Consider the following 14,475-nt stretch of genomic DNA (forward strand, 5'->3'; position numbering starts at 1 on the left):
TTCGTCACTGGATTCAATACAGCTTTACGATAACGGATCTGCACCCACCGGCTCTTCCGGCAGAGCGGATTCTGAGTGAGATTCTTTGCCCAACTGGCTGCAGTCTGTCGGAAGATCCGATGCGTTATCGGGAAAGGGCTCCCAAGAGTTGTTGAAATTCTTGTCGCACAGACGTAGAAAGATTGTTTGCGACGGGAGCCCCCGCTTACGACAAACTTCAGATTGGACATTCTGCAAAATGGTTCACCGGAACCGAACTTGAGAGCGCGTACCCGCTGAAGCAACCCGCACGAACTTTCTACGCGGACTCCGTAGCGATATCGTCGTGAGCTGTGTCGGAGTCGGCTGGTTCCGCAGATCGGGAAAACTGAAATGAACTTTTCCGACTGCCGAGCGAAAACTTTTGCCTGAGGAGGGCGGCGGCGAAGTTCTCGGAGCCGGGTTTCGGATCTTTCGTTCCAATGCGATCCACACTGAGCATTGTCCGGCTCCGGCACAGAATTTCACTCTTGAGCCCTGAGGTCACTGGCTGCAAGGGGCCCCTAAAAGAACGGAAACTCCGTCGGATGATCGGTTAATCGAGACGAAAAGCGCGCCGTGCGACGATCTATTCCATCTTCTGGGGAGGGCTCAAAGCCCTTAGATTGACTCGATGAGAGTGTGAAGGCGCCGAGCATCCAGTTTTACGCGAGGAAACTTCGACGAGCTCTCTTCCGTCACTTTCAAGCGGAGCGGCATCTTATTGAGGGTCATTTCACTCTGCGAGACAGCATCTTAGGTTCAACCATGTCTCTTCTCCGAATTCCGGTTCCTCCAAGATAGAGATGAAGAATGTACCGAAAAGACCACGGTTGCGAGAGGATTGGTTGCTTGCAAACTTCCTCCGCCGGTGTACAAGCTTAGTTCAAGTGCCTTGATAGTGTTCTTCCAGCCATTCTTCCGCGTCTGATCGCCATGGTGAAACCTTGGCAGCATGTAGGTGATAGTCTCTCGCATAGGACTGACACGAGGAATGTGAGCCGGGCGATCCTCTGGAAAGCACTCCATCCACAGAATCAGATCTACACGTGATGACTCTCGTCTCCCAGAAGTTTTCCACCCATACAGGCGACATGAGTGACTGATCGGAACGCGATTGAATACGCGTCACGGCATACTCCTGCAACAAAGGACCTGCTTCAGAATTCGAGCTTTCGATCTTCTTCGGAACTCTCATAGCGCGAGCGTGCCGTTCACACCGAAAGCGAAAACTCGTGAATCTGCAGGGGGCCTTCGGGAATTTCCTGCCCACTCCGTTCATCCAAGCGTTTAGACTTAAATATCTTCCGGATTGGGTGCTCGGACAACGATGCTTGCCGGAGAGGGAGTTTCAGTTTTCGGGAACAGAAGACCGCGAATTGAATCTGACCCCTGAAGCGTTGTCCCGTATCGAGGAGAATTCCAGAGCCATGAGGCTCTGCGAACCGTAGAAGACCTCCCTATGTTCTCCCCCAAGCTCAAGTGAGTCGGTACCCCTTCCGAGCATGTCCGTGAAAAGTTCATACAGATCCAATGCTGGTCATTCGCTCTGGCTAAGGGATGATTTTGAATTCGTTGTGAGTACGTGCGCTGTCAGCGTCCGTGACCATCACGTTCCCGGCGGCCTTTCGGTCTTCAGAAAAATCTTGTTTTCTCCTTCTCATTTTTCGCCAAGTGGTATTCCGAACGACTGTCCCGGTATTTTCGTTTGCGGTTTTCGTAGAAGTTAGCGCCCGTTGTCATCGTCTAAACAAAAGCGTAGCCATGACCCATCGTCAGCAGGGCGGCCATACAAAATGACTCCAATTGTGTACTACACGTCCCGTCTGGAAGGCTCGTCGTCATTGCAATAACTCTCTGGTCCCACGATGGCATTGTAAACGGGTGTTCAGAACGGGTCATCGACGCCTGAGGGACTTCATCTTCTGATTTGTGGAGCGAGCGAAATCTTCAGAAGGTGCAGAAAACGTTGCTGCAAGAATCCTCAGAAGTATGGAGGATCCTAATTCTTGGTTCATCCGGGGAATGGCAGAAGAGAGTATCACAGAAGCTCGAGAACGCTGTGGGATCGATGTGGAACGGATCCGATACCCTCAGATGACAGCCGTCGATGAGCTCATAGGCACCTTACCGCGCTCCTAGTCCGGGCGAGTGAGTCCACCCGAATCGGCGGCGACATGTAGTCTGTCGTTGCGTCAACGTCGAAGGCTCCTCATCAGGCAGCTTGTGAGTTGCGATATTCGCTCCGGAGGATCCTCCCGATCAGAAAGCGCCAGTGCGGACGCGTCCGAGCATCATGTGAAGTAATTTGTGGCATAGTCAGAGGGAAGAAGAGGAGTGCAACTCGTGCGTCCTTCCTCTGGGGACGGTTCCACAGTTTATCGGTCGGGAGCCCCGTCGTCGACTCGTCGATGATCATCGGACGGAGTATTGCAATCTCTATTTCGATGCAGCATAGAAGTTTTTGATGAGTCGTTCATCATGTCGATGATGAGCCGCTGGCCCTAAAAATCACGGTCGCTTCATCCGGAGCTGCTGCTCAAATTCTAAAAGGATTCTCGATTCCGGACCGCAATTTCGAATACATATTTCCGGTGGTATCGTTCGATATTCGGCTCGTTTTCACCACACAGGACTCCGCGGTCAATCAGCAAAACGACGTTGCTGACGGGTGAGCCATCAGAAAAGCTTTGCTCGAGAAAAAAAACGTCGCGAAGGGCTCCGGCTCCGGCTATTAAAATCGTCTCCCCCAACAGATTCAAACCGCTCGGATTCCCGAATGACGTCATTTCGTGTGTTACGTATGCGCGTAAGTGTGCATGTACGTATGCGCGCGTTCCGTCCATTCGACGCCTGTTCGTTGAGGGATAACGAACACCTCCTCGGGCTAGCTGGTTGGCTGGTTAGTCGGATGCTTGCTTGGTTGGATGGTGACTCCTCCGCTCTTCCCCTCCACTGCAGCACTCTCCCCTTGGACTGACGGCTCTTTTTCCAGCGAGTGGTACGGATGCCTTAACCGCGCATCGTGCCTGGTGACAACAGAAAACATTTTGTGCTCGCGAATTTGTGACAGCGAAAGTGAGAAGACGGTGCGATGCGCCAATCCGTCGGCCGAGCGCACGTGTGTCGTTGCGTGATGTGGCTATTCCTTGTTGGCCTCGTACTCGTCCCAACGTCAGAAGGTCTTCAGCGCGGATCGGACTCGAAGCACCACAACAACTATGAACTCAATAAAGAGCTAGAGAGAATCAATCAGGAATGTCCATCGATCACCCTGCTCTACGAACTGAACTACCGATCTCTCAAGGGCTGGCCGTTGACTGTCATCGAGTTCTCGGGAAATCCTGGAGTTCATGAACCGCGTGAGTACCACCCACCTGCTGGCAGCTCCTCGACAGCGCATCATCAGCCATATGGACTGAGGGATTGAAGCTCTCTCCGAGCTTAGATCCGCCCGCATCGTGTATCACAACCTGATCCAGCCAGACTCCGCGCTCTGCGGAAGTCGGAACTTCATTATCATGAGTTTCCACCAAAAAAAGGATCGAAATTTCTTTCGTGGGGAGAATCGGTAGTCGGCTCGCCGCACCTGATTCTCGATACTCAAGGGTGTGATGAACGTCGAGGCAACACGGTAGCTCAGCGTAGAATTCCCTGTGCCCGGCGGATATTCATATCTCCTTTCCCCTAGTCCGAGGGACAGTACGACGAAAAGTCCCGTAATTACTCCGAGAATTTGAGCTTGTCTAGACTACCCTTTCCCTAAATCGCGCTCTCGTCTGGAATTTTCCCGTGCGCGTACTCCGGGTGGGAGATCAGGCGTATTGGATGTTTCAGCCGATGGACAATACGGTGACGCCTGCTTTCAAGCCGGGGCTCTCATCATGTAGATTCATGTTTTGATATGCAGACCCGAGGATCGGGGTTCGGTATCTGAGAACCTCCGATTCTGAATATTGTCGAGCTGTCTAGCTCAGATTCGAAACGGCCAGACTTTCAGTGGAATCCGATTATTCCTCTTACCGAAATTATTTGATTTGTAGGCTCAAGATTGCAGCGTCGTGACCGAAGCGAAAGCTCGATTTTGAGCGGAGATCACGTTCAGATCGATAATTTCGGAACTTTCAATCCGCTCCGGAACCGCTAATCATTTCGTCGACAAGAAGTCCCTAATTTCATCGTTTATAAATGGAAAGAATCATCTTCCCTGGGCATGGCGATATACGGGGATCCATTTTGGGGTAGGGTCGATCTTCGAGATTTTCTCCGAGTCCGATCGCGAACCTTGTTGACAATCTCGACACGGTCCAGAGGTGAGATCCCCCAGCGGTTATTGAGCCCTCCGACATTCGAAGAAAGCTGCCGAGCTTTCCCGATGACTCGGGTTCCGCGAACCTACAATGGCCACGGAAGAGCCCTGATTGAATCTAGCGTTCCGGTGGCTCGAATAACTCCGAGCAGCTGTATGAAATATCAGAATATTCCAACCGGTTGCCATTAAGATAGCGATTTTTGCGGTTCACAGTATAAATCCGGGCCTGCCGTGGAGCTGCATGCACCAGACGTGGCTCCGTCAAACAGTAGTTCCTGTACACGAGTCACGTAAACGATCTTCTTTCTCCGATGTTTATTAGCGACGACGAGCACGCGTATGAGGGGCAAGCCAGAAATACAAGACATGGAGGAGACGGAAGACTTCTGAAAATTTCGAAGTTATCAGAGCGCTCCGTACATTGCTGCTCTTCGTGACGACCTCCTGACTCGGAACTTTTACTCTTGGGCAAGCCGCTAGCTCGTGCTTGACTTTTCTTGATGGGCAACCGGGTTGATCATTTGTTTTCGTCAAGAGAGGAATATGCAATAGGCGAATGTGACTCGTGAACGCAAGGGAGCGATCTCACGGGAAGAATAGCCCTCCGGACCGAATATAAAACACCTCGCTAACAACAATTATGTTGGAATCCCTGGCTGCAGTTTTCTGCCTTCATCGAAGACAAGGACGACCAACCGGTCCACAATCGCCCTCGATTTCGGTCGTACCGCTTTCTGTCATCCGATCAGTTGGATGAAAGCCGTGCTCCTACCCGAAGACTGCTTATAATTGAAACGAAGAATTGATTTTCTGACGATCGCGCTCCAAAGGATAATTGCCTGACCAGCGGTGTTGAGTGTAGAGAAATATCCGTAGAGAGAGCCCTCGTCTCCACGTCTCGAGGCGAGCCGTATCGTGATGATCCTTGAGTGGAAACGGACGCAGACGGAGTTTTAGGCGGAAGCACGTTCGAGAGAAACTTCGCCGATCACGTTAGTTACCTTATCTGCCGAAGAATCTTGGCTGTGAGTTAGTAAATCGAAGCGGAAAGAAGCGACTCCGCTCATCACCGATCGATGGTCTTTTGAAAAATGATTCCAATTCCTTAGAAGGTCCCTTCCTCTGATTCACGTGGGGTGAATTCGGGTTGTGATCCGCCATCGAGGCTGCCTCCGTGTTTTGAGTTTGTGATAGCAGGAATTTGGATGGTTTTGGAAGATCAAGCTCCCTCTGATCACCCCTGGACAATCAGGACTCCTTGATAGACTGGCTCTCTTGTTGACTTGCCGAGCCTGGCCATATCGAAGTCTGAGGGGAACCGGCAGTTACTCCATCCGCGAGTGAGCGGGACGCGGGCTCCGCGAATTTCCGTACGATATGAACAGCGCATTGACTGACGCATTGATTTGCGTCGGACGCGCGAAGCTCGCGATTTATCCGAACAATCGTTCCCCCTGAAAATTGATAGACATGGCCGCGGTCGAGATGTCATTTTTCGTCCTCTCGAGTTTGAGGTACGATTCCATGACCTCATCTTGAGATTTCTCAGGAGGCCCAGATTCGGAACTCCACTACGAAATCATTGATATGCTGTTGAACATTGACGTCGGAATTTACTCCCCTCAGTGTTAGTAAGCACATTTTGTCGGAGTTAGCGAATGAAAACGAATGGGAACGTCCACGATCGCTGTTTTGCAACAACAAGAGAGCTGGGCGAGGGCCTACGGTAACGGACGGTTGTGCAATGCTCGACTGCGGATTTTTTAAAGCAAAGCGTTCCAGCCAAGTGAACGTGTCGTCTTCATTGTCAGCGTTGCAGCGAAGACAAACAGACAGACATCCGGCACTTCCAAACATCCGCTGTTAGTTTCTTCGTCGACGTCTCGTGATATCCGCTTCGCTGTCAGTCCGCCGTCATGTTCGGACGCTCAGAACAAAAGCTCACCAATTCCTATTATCCGGCACGCCTCTTATCCTATTATCCTCCTCGCGCCCTCCATCGAATTCGGACTCGATTGAAGAAAAAATGCCAGAATAGAATATTCCTCAACGTTCAAACGTTCTCATGATGATTTTCCTTTCAGTCGAGCCGGAGTTCAAGTACGTCGGAAACATGCATGGAAACGAAGTTCTCGGCCGCGAACTTCTCCTGAAACTGGCGGATGAGCTGTGCAAGCAGTACAATGCAGGCGACCCAGAAATTAGCCGACTAATAAACACGACGAGGATCCACATCATGCCATCGATGAATCCCGACGGCTGGGACAAGGCCACTGAAGTAAGATCCGGAAAGAACACTGCTTTCCAAGCTTTTCCTCAGTTACTCCGCTTGTGGTGGGTGAGTCAAGACAGACCAGTTTCTGTAAGCAACTGGGAACGATCACTACTCCGGATCAGAATCTCACGGTGCTTGCAGCTGGTACCCGGAACTGGTAATTGATGGCGGTCTGTTGTACGGAACGCTTGGTTCAGGGTATATCTGTCTGTCTCTACTCACCTTTCCCACTTCCCTCTCTAAGTGCATGCCGGAGAATTATGTCAGTCGTAGAACCCCGAGTAAGAGGTCGAAGAGTGTCTGCTCTCAACCTCTGACACGATTTTGCCGTTGTCCATCCGAATGTACGATGGGGACGGATCGGATTGGATCGATGTCCGCTGTGATGCTCATGTGAAAATAATCAATGGATCTCACCAATGGCTGTTTTCCAGGCGAAGCGTGACTGGCTCACCGGACGAGGCAACGCTAACGACGTTGATCTCAACCGGGACTTCCCGAACCTGAATAAGAAGTACCACAAAATCCGGAATCTGAATGAGAATGCCAAGGCCCATCATTTGTTCGATGGCAACCTTGATCACGCCGTAAGTTCTCTGCGTTTGGCCTATTGGCTGATTAATTAGTCAATACAAGAATCGTTCTGTTCAGGGAATGCGGTGCATGGGATGGGCGATCGGTGTGGGTTCGAGGTATGTACCGCAGATCTAAAGAAGCACACCCTGTTTGAATTTCGTAGATTCAACCGGAGACTCGAGCTGTCATTGAATGGATAATCTCGAAACCCTTTGTGCTCTCAGCAAATCTTCACGGCGGAGCCCTAGTCGCAAACTATCCTTTCGACGACACCACGGATGGTTCTTCGAGACGGTATAATGAGTTGGCGATTCAATCTTTCCCAATACCGCGGAGTGCCAATTGGATTCGCTCCTCCGCTAGGAACTAGCTCACCGAAAAAGATTGCATCCCGTGAGCAAATCAAGTAATTCATTCTCATCCCGTCAGATACACGGCCTCCCCGGACGATGATGTGTTTAGGTATCTGGCCCGAGTTTATGCGGATAATCATCCCGAAATGCATCTCGGGAAGTCTTGTGACGCAGGCGACGGCTTCCAGAATACCAAAGGTGAGCTCATCGACAGCCTGTATGTCAGTTGGCGACATGTGCACATCGGACTGGTTCCGATTTTCCGATCAAACGGGTCAGACCTCCTAGATGCCATTCTTCGGCTTAGTGTAAGCAGAGCGAAACCGTTAGACAGCGCTTATGCATTCGGGTCGTCGGTGGGCGTAGTCTCAAGTAATTCCGTGTCCAAACAGAAACAGAAAGGGCAGGGCGGGCGGCTCGCTAGACGGTTGACTGGAAAACGAGAGAACAAGGGAACGAACGGACAAGTTCATCCGTCGCCCCAAACTCACCCACCGATCAGGGCGTTCTCGTAAAAGTTTCTCTTGGCCGTGAAAAAAAAAAGTCGATCGCTGTCAATGCCACGCTTTCGGGTGCGCGCACGACTTCTCCCGGCCATCAATAATCCTTGAATACCGCGCCGCGTGCTGAACCTGACACCGGTCGAACTTGCGAAGGGTTACGGCTGCCCACGTGAGCGGATCAGCTGCGACTATTGATTTGCTGTGATCCCGTGGAACGGGTTCCGTCAAGTTACGCTCAAAATTAGGAATCTTCTGAAATCTGAGAGGAAGGATCCCGTTAATGAGCGGTGAGCTCGTTGACCCATAGAGCCTGAGCTTGGAACGCTTCGCGCTTGAGGGAAAAACATCGAGTAGAAACGGCATGTCCGGCCGGCAGGACGAGCAGCGTAGCGATTGCAGGCGGGTCATCCAATCTTAACATCGATGTTATAAGAGGAATAGAGCATGATGCAAGAGATCATCAGGCTTGCAGTATCATCATGTAGCGTAATATTTGTGTCTAGCTGGAGGCTGATGACTCACCGTTCGACGTGACATCCCACAGATTAAGCTCGCAAGCAAGGGGCGACGAGCTTTTCGCGCGAATGATGCCGGCTCAACGATTGCAGGACTGAATTCCAATACGAATCCGATGGCCGATGGCCAATCCAATGTCTCAGACGTTTCATTCGAGATTTGGGACTTTCTGCTTCCCTGTGTGCATTTGGTCCAAATCGAGCAAGTTTTACATAAAGAACCCAAGGGGAACACTGAACTATAGTATTGATTATCCGCTCCAATTGTACGGGAGCAGGCTCGCAGAAATATGTTGTTCGAGCTCTCCGCCCATCCAGCATCGATTAGATCGCCGATCGCTCTAGGAGTCTCCCAGGAGAAACTCTCAATTTTCTGGATCTTTACATGTGCGAGCTCTTGCGCCCCGACACAGAGCATTCAGTAAGAATGAAGCTCCCCGGGTATTCTTTCGTGGAATCTCGATTCCTTCTCCGCAGCGTCCGATATTCCCGGAGTTCCCCATGGCTTACTTGCTCGACTTCGGAATTCAGTTCGCACCATTTTCCAGGCATCACGAATGGCGCAGCTTGGTATGCAGTCGCCGGTGGAATGCAGGATTTCAACTATCTATCTTCGAATGACTTCGAAATCACGTTGGAATTGGGCTGCGACAAATATCCTCCCGCACACGAGCTTTCACGGGAGTGGGAGAGGAATCGACGCGCCTTGATCGAGTTCATGTGGAGGGTGAGTAAGATTCTTTTCCATCGATCAGAACAGGGGTATCACGGAAGGGGAGGGGGTAGAGCTGAGCAGATAGATTCAGTTCGGGTAGAGCTCCTTCCCTTGAGTGACCCTATCGATTTCTGAATTCCTTGATCTTTCGCAGACTCACCAAGGCATCAAGGGATTCGTGGTCGATGCCACCACCGGCCTACCCATCGGCGATGCGGAAATCTCAGTTTTCACCCTCGGTCAGGGAGGAATCCCTCGACACATGAAGCACGACGTCACCACCACGAAGATCGGCGAATTCTGGAGAATTCTGCTTCCAGGTTAGTCGCTCAATCTAGCTTATCAGGCTGCTTCTCCCATAGATAACTCCGCCACGATGAACTAAGGATTTTTCCAAATGAATCATGTTATGTGACAGCCTGTATTTGCAGGCCAATACACGATCCAAGCTTCTGCGCCTGGATATGAGGCGCAGAGGGTGACCCTCAACGTCCCGGATTTCAATAAGAACAAGGGAGCTCTTACGTTCAACTTCAAGCTCCAACCCGCAGAGGTTGCTGTAAGTGCAAGGTCTGTGTCACATTTCGTTTTTTTTCGTTCTCTCATTTCTCATCCTATCGGAATTTTTCGTGCGCCGCTCTGGCGACAATGGTCTGCAGCGGAGACGGTAGGTCGGTGCCAATGTTCGGGAATAGAATGAATGATGGGAGGGATTCCCTCTCAGAGTTAGCTTTCGATTTCATCATCCTCCATTCTGTTCGAAGCTTTCTCTCGAGTTTATTCTATTGGCTGACTCGATTGACTCATCACAACTCTGGCGATTCATCCCGAAACAGAAATTTCCCCGTTCCACCCGCACCGTCCCCTGCATGTGCGCCCTGTGTCATTACGTCATTATGTCATTATGTTAAGTCATTACCTGGATTATGTCTCGACTGTCGACGCTCCCGACCGGAGTCGAGAGCCTGCCGGGTATACACAGTGGAATTCGATTTCCTAATCCGATACATTTCCATTCAGGTACCGGTCTCTGAAGACGAGAGAGACCCCGACAAGGAATCCCTCGACATCCTCGCCTTGATCGCGGCTGAGGCGAGACGGATTCGTCTCGCGAAAGAGCAGCTGCAAGGAGCGGACGGATGAGAACTCTCTGCCACGAGCAGTTTATTCTTGCGAATGACACCACCGTCTCGATATATCGACGCAAAAACTGACCCATCAACCTGTTTTCCGCCCCGTATATAGTTTATAGGACCGGAATATTTGTTTTGCCGCGTCCGGCGGTTTAGTTGTTCGAAACAGGTTTTTCTCGCTAGGCAGTCGATTCTATGTTCAAAGAGCAATCTGGAAGCAGGTAATCTCGTTTTGCCACCCTCGATCCTGTAGAGGCGAGCTGTTGATATTGCTGGGGTACGAGTGTATTCGTTCATAAACAATCCTGTGGAGTTCCTCCACTAGACAAAGATTCATGTTGGAGTTTAGGTGACATTCTATTTATCGTGACTTGTGGAGTTCCAAGACCTCAAGATCCCATTGTGTTCTCGAAAGCAGGATATTCCAGCTTCCCTGCAAGGCTCCGAAATCCTGTGTTCTCCCTTATCGGAAGTGGTGTTGTACTAGGCAGAAATCATATAAATTCATGTCGAACCACTGACTGAATCAGATTGTGACTTTCGCGTCGAAGCCTCTAAAGGAGCAAATTGTCCAGATGTATGTGATTAAAACAATTACCTATTTTCCTCCTAGAAAAGCGCCTCATTCATCCTGGCCTTCTTGCACTCGCCGCCGGGCAGGCTGATGACTAATCGAATACGCGGGTTGACCATGCAATGACGTTCGGAATCAGCATCAGCGAGAGCTGTGAATGAATGACCCCCGGACAGTAGGATCGAATGACTCGAGCCTGGCCGGAGGGATATGTAACTGATGAGATGCTGCGGACTCAGCCGGGGCAGAGCTGTCCTTATTGCGTCCTGCTCAATCCTCCACGTCGGGAGCCGGGATCTGCAAATCCTGGAGGGATTCTCGACGGGCTTCAACAGATATCCCCGGGGTCTGGAAATGACGAAATGTTCGAAAAGAGCTCCACGAGTCGATCTGAGTTTTCTAAACGTTTCGAATACCTACGAGAGCAGAGGTGTTCCCCAGGAAGAAGCTCTCGTATGCCCGGGACTATATCGAAAAGATTTCGGCAGAATCCCGGATTCAAGGAGAAGCCGTTTAGTTGGATGATATCGCATTTGATTTTATTGTATACAGCTCGGCGCGACCGAGGTAACTCATCTGTGTTTCCTGACGAAGTGCACGAGAGTTACGGGGAGCATAGCGCAAACTGCGCGAGAGCATTTCTTCGCAGCGAGACATTTCAGTCGCAGAACACCGAAATTTCGGTTTTTAACGCGCGAAAAGTTTTGTGCGTCCATGGGGCAACAAGCAGCGTTCAGAACGCTCTCGATTGTCAGCTTGAAACGATGGCTTTGCTGCCACATCGAGCAGGCAGCGAGCAAACGATGCAGCGTTGTGGGATCGAAAGCGTCTTCACTCTTGACGTAGCCAGTCTCGTCAGGAGGCAGCCACCACATTTTTTTCCCGGCACAACTCGCCATCTGCTCTTCGATGGCCCTGTGCTCTCGACTGGTCAGGCTGACTTCAGCCCCAAGCGTCAGAAGGAGTTCCACGTATTCGAGTAATACTTCCAGAACCGTCGATTGCATCACATCGGCAATGTAGCTCAAGAGTAAGCTGCATCCATTCCGGGGGAAATCAGCTGACTCCAATGTTACCTTCAGTTGGTCGAGATCAATGCCACGGAATATTTCAATGGCTGTATTTGACTGATACCCCATATAGCTAAGAGTGTGGAAGATCATCACGATCTCCGTCCAATCAGGTGGGGAACTTTCGAGAAGTAGCCTCGCGATCGCTGATCTGTACTTGTTATGGAAGAATCGACGGTCCTCCAGCTCGATGCTTAGGAACAAACAGATCACGTCTCGGTAACTTTCTAGGTAGTAAAACATCCACGTCTGGAGGTCGTAGATGCCCAGCGGATCGCTGAAAGGCAGGTTGGGGAACTTGTGGGCGACGCATATCGCGTAACATTGCTGGACGAATTCTAGCGCTTTCCGGTCGTTCACAAGATTCTCCAATTCGATAATGTCCTCGATACTCTCGAAGCACTTCCGATTCACGGCAAGTTGTCGAGCCTTGATGTTCGCCTCGTCCCTGACTCTTTGAGCTCTTCTGAAGTATTTCAGGCCTTCGATTCCCAAGGGAATGTCCATCACCTCCGGACGCATCGTCCCAATTTGCAGCAGTTCGTAGGCATTAGCGGCTTCTTCAGGGGTGTGTTGGTCACCGGTGAGGAAAAGTTCCACCGCAGATTCCTTTCCCCATACTGCCGCTTTCCGTAGCGCGCATTCATCGGGATCTGCATTGCAATATGCGACGCCTTTGCCAACCAGTATCTTCGTCTGAATGGTGATTTCCTTGAAGTTGTTCGGGAGTGAATCGAAGAGAATTCGAGATCTATTTTTCTCAAGAATCAAACCATTCTCGATGAGAACGTCTAGGATGCGTTCGACTGTTGCATCTTCAACCTCGTCCATGTTCATCCAAGCTTTGAGACAGTCTCTCGCAGCGCCGGTCTTGCCGGCGAAGAGTTCGACCAGCTCTGTGTATCCCCGCATTATGCACTCCAGCTGAATGTGATCGTTCACCTCCGTCTTCTCGATGACGAATCCAACTTTATTCACGAAGTCCGAGACGAGTTCGAATTCTCCCTTCTGGGCTGCGAGCTTCAATAAGCATTCTCCACGTGTTTCTTGGCAATACATCGCTTGCTGCTCAGCGAGGTATTCCTTCCGAGTTTCCGGATCGAGATCACACAATTCTCCGATGACCACGGAATCAATGCTGTAGGGTTTGCTCCTCAAGTTGTCCAATATTTTCCCTCTCTTTTCGTCAGCCATGGCAACTAGAGTGTGATGAGTAATGAATAAATCATAGTTAGAATCGGCAGTGAGTGCGCGCGGGTACCGAGGATTCGGAATTTATCCGCTGCGTCGATGAATTCCGTAGACGAACATTCTCATAGGGACCACGCTGCTCAAGCGGATTTCTCATTGTTCACCCCAGAGCTTCTCAGGTGATATCCCTGGGATATTTGAGGAGACTTGACATTTCTATTACCTGTTCGTCTCCACGGTCTTGGATAAAGGAACTCTGATCAGGAGATACTTCGAGCACGGACTGTTCTCCTCCGGGAGATCTGTGTAGGGCTCAGGCTAGTCTTGATCTCCGTGGTGTCGTATTGCGTGCTGGGCACGGCTTCCAGAGCATCATCAACATTTGTTCGAACGTATTATATCCGAAAAGCAGGCTTGAAAACGAGAAAAGAATACCGGGACAACTATGAGAGCCGCATCACATAGAAGCTTCCCATAGAAGCTTCGGGTGGCTAAGATCTTCATTCATGATTCATGATACTCATTCTAAATAATAGTCTATTGCCATCGAAACTCCCCAAGAGCCAGAAACAGACGTAGCGCAATCTATCGATAGGATGGGCGTTCCCACGGTGCTTCCCATTTCTCTCGCTCGATGAGCCCTGATCAAAAAAACTATGCGGCGGAATCCCTTGGAACCGGCATTTCGTTTCCTGGATTGATCAGGACTGCCGATTCCACACATATTCTTTTCTAATACGCAGCGGGAACGTTCGTACTCGCCCGAAAATCGAGTGAGCTAGCGTCAACGCGTTTCATTCAAGCCATCGCTCCTCCAGGTCGGTCTCACATTCGACAATCCTGAGATCGTACCCATGTATCATGCATGAGCAGATCGAGCTCTACATGATACTTCCGCGAACCAGTGGAGGCTACGACCAACCCAGCTCCAAGAGAGCGCTACATTCCCTCGAGATCAGAACCTCCTCTCGGCACCACAGATATTCTATCAGCCTATGTGTCTTGCTGCAAGGGAGTCTTGGAGATATGGAGAAATACAGAGCGATGGTTGCAAATATATGAACATAGTTCGAAAACGCTGGAAGACTCATGCATGCACGACAAGATAATATTCAGGTCCGACGGATGGGCAGCAGCGAGCAATCAACGTGTGATGTCAGAACGAGTCTGCCTCGGAATCGAGTCCGGCTCAGGCGTCGTGGATACCCCTAGTGGTTGAATTCCACTTTCCCATGAAAGT

The 14,475-nt window shown here is 50.6% G+C and overlaps 2 protein-coding genes across 3 annotated transcripts; one reads left to right on the forward strand and one right to left on the reverse strand.

Moving 5' to 3' along the window:
* Positions 1-3,018: 3,018 nt before the first annotated feature.
* On the forward strand, positions 3,019-11,015 carry LOC100898395 (carboxypeptidase D). Of its 2 annotated transcripts, none has more exons than XM_029113140.1 (9): positions 3,019-3,380; positions 6,415-6,668; positions 7,040-7,192; positions 7,345-7,475; positions 7,611-7,732; positions 9,101-9,279; positions 9,422-9,587; positions 9,699-9,826; positions 10,288-11,015. In XM_029113140.1, the coding sequence occupies exons 1-9, from the start codon at positions 3,113-3,115 to the stop codon at positions 10,408-10,410; spliced, it is 1,524 nt and encodes a 507-aa protein (XP_028968973.1). In that variant the 5' UTR covers positions 3,019-3,112; the 3' UTR covers positions 10,411-11,015. The 2 variants fall into 2 exon arrangements, with proteins under 2 accessions (XP_028968973.1, XP_003738873.1); XM_003738825.2 differs by having other exon boundaries at positions 6,415-6,608.
* Positions 11,016-11,546: 531 nt separating this feature from the next.
* On the reverse strand, positions 11,547-12,956 carry LOC114828557 (uncharacterized). The gene is made up of 2 exons (XM_029113125.1): positions 12,940-12,956; positions 11,547-12,795 (listed from the first exon to the last, which is right to left on the reverse strand). The coding sequence occupies exons 1-2, from the start codon at positions 12,954-12,956 to the stop codon at positions 11,547-11,549; spliced, it is 1,266 nt and encodes a 421-aa protein (XP_028968958.1).
* Positions 12,957-14,475: the final 1,519 nt, after the last annotated feature.

Source organism: Galendromus occidentalis, unplaced genomic scaffold, assembly GCF_000255335.2.
Source record: "Galendromus occidentalis unplaced genomic scaffold, Mocc_1.1 scf7180000076336, whole genome shotgun sequence".
NCBI classification, from domain to species: domain Eukaryota; kingdom Metazoa; phylum Arthropoda; class Arachnida; order Mesostigmata; family Phytoseiidae; genus Galendromus; species Galendromus occidentalis.

Coding starts and splice junctions, on each gene's coding strand:
- LOC100898395 (XM_029113140.1), top strand. CDS start 3,113: ATGCGCCAATCCGTCGGCCGAGCGCACGTGTGTCGTTGCGTGATGTGG. Junction 6,669..7,039: donor AGTTACTCCGCTTGTGGTGG/GTGAGTCAAGAC, acceptor GCTGTTTTCCAG/GCGAAGCGTGACTGGCTCAC. Junction 7,476..7,610: donor ACGGATGGTTCTTCGAGACG/GTATAATGAGTT, acceptor TCATCCCGTCAG/ATACACGGCCTCCCCGGACG.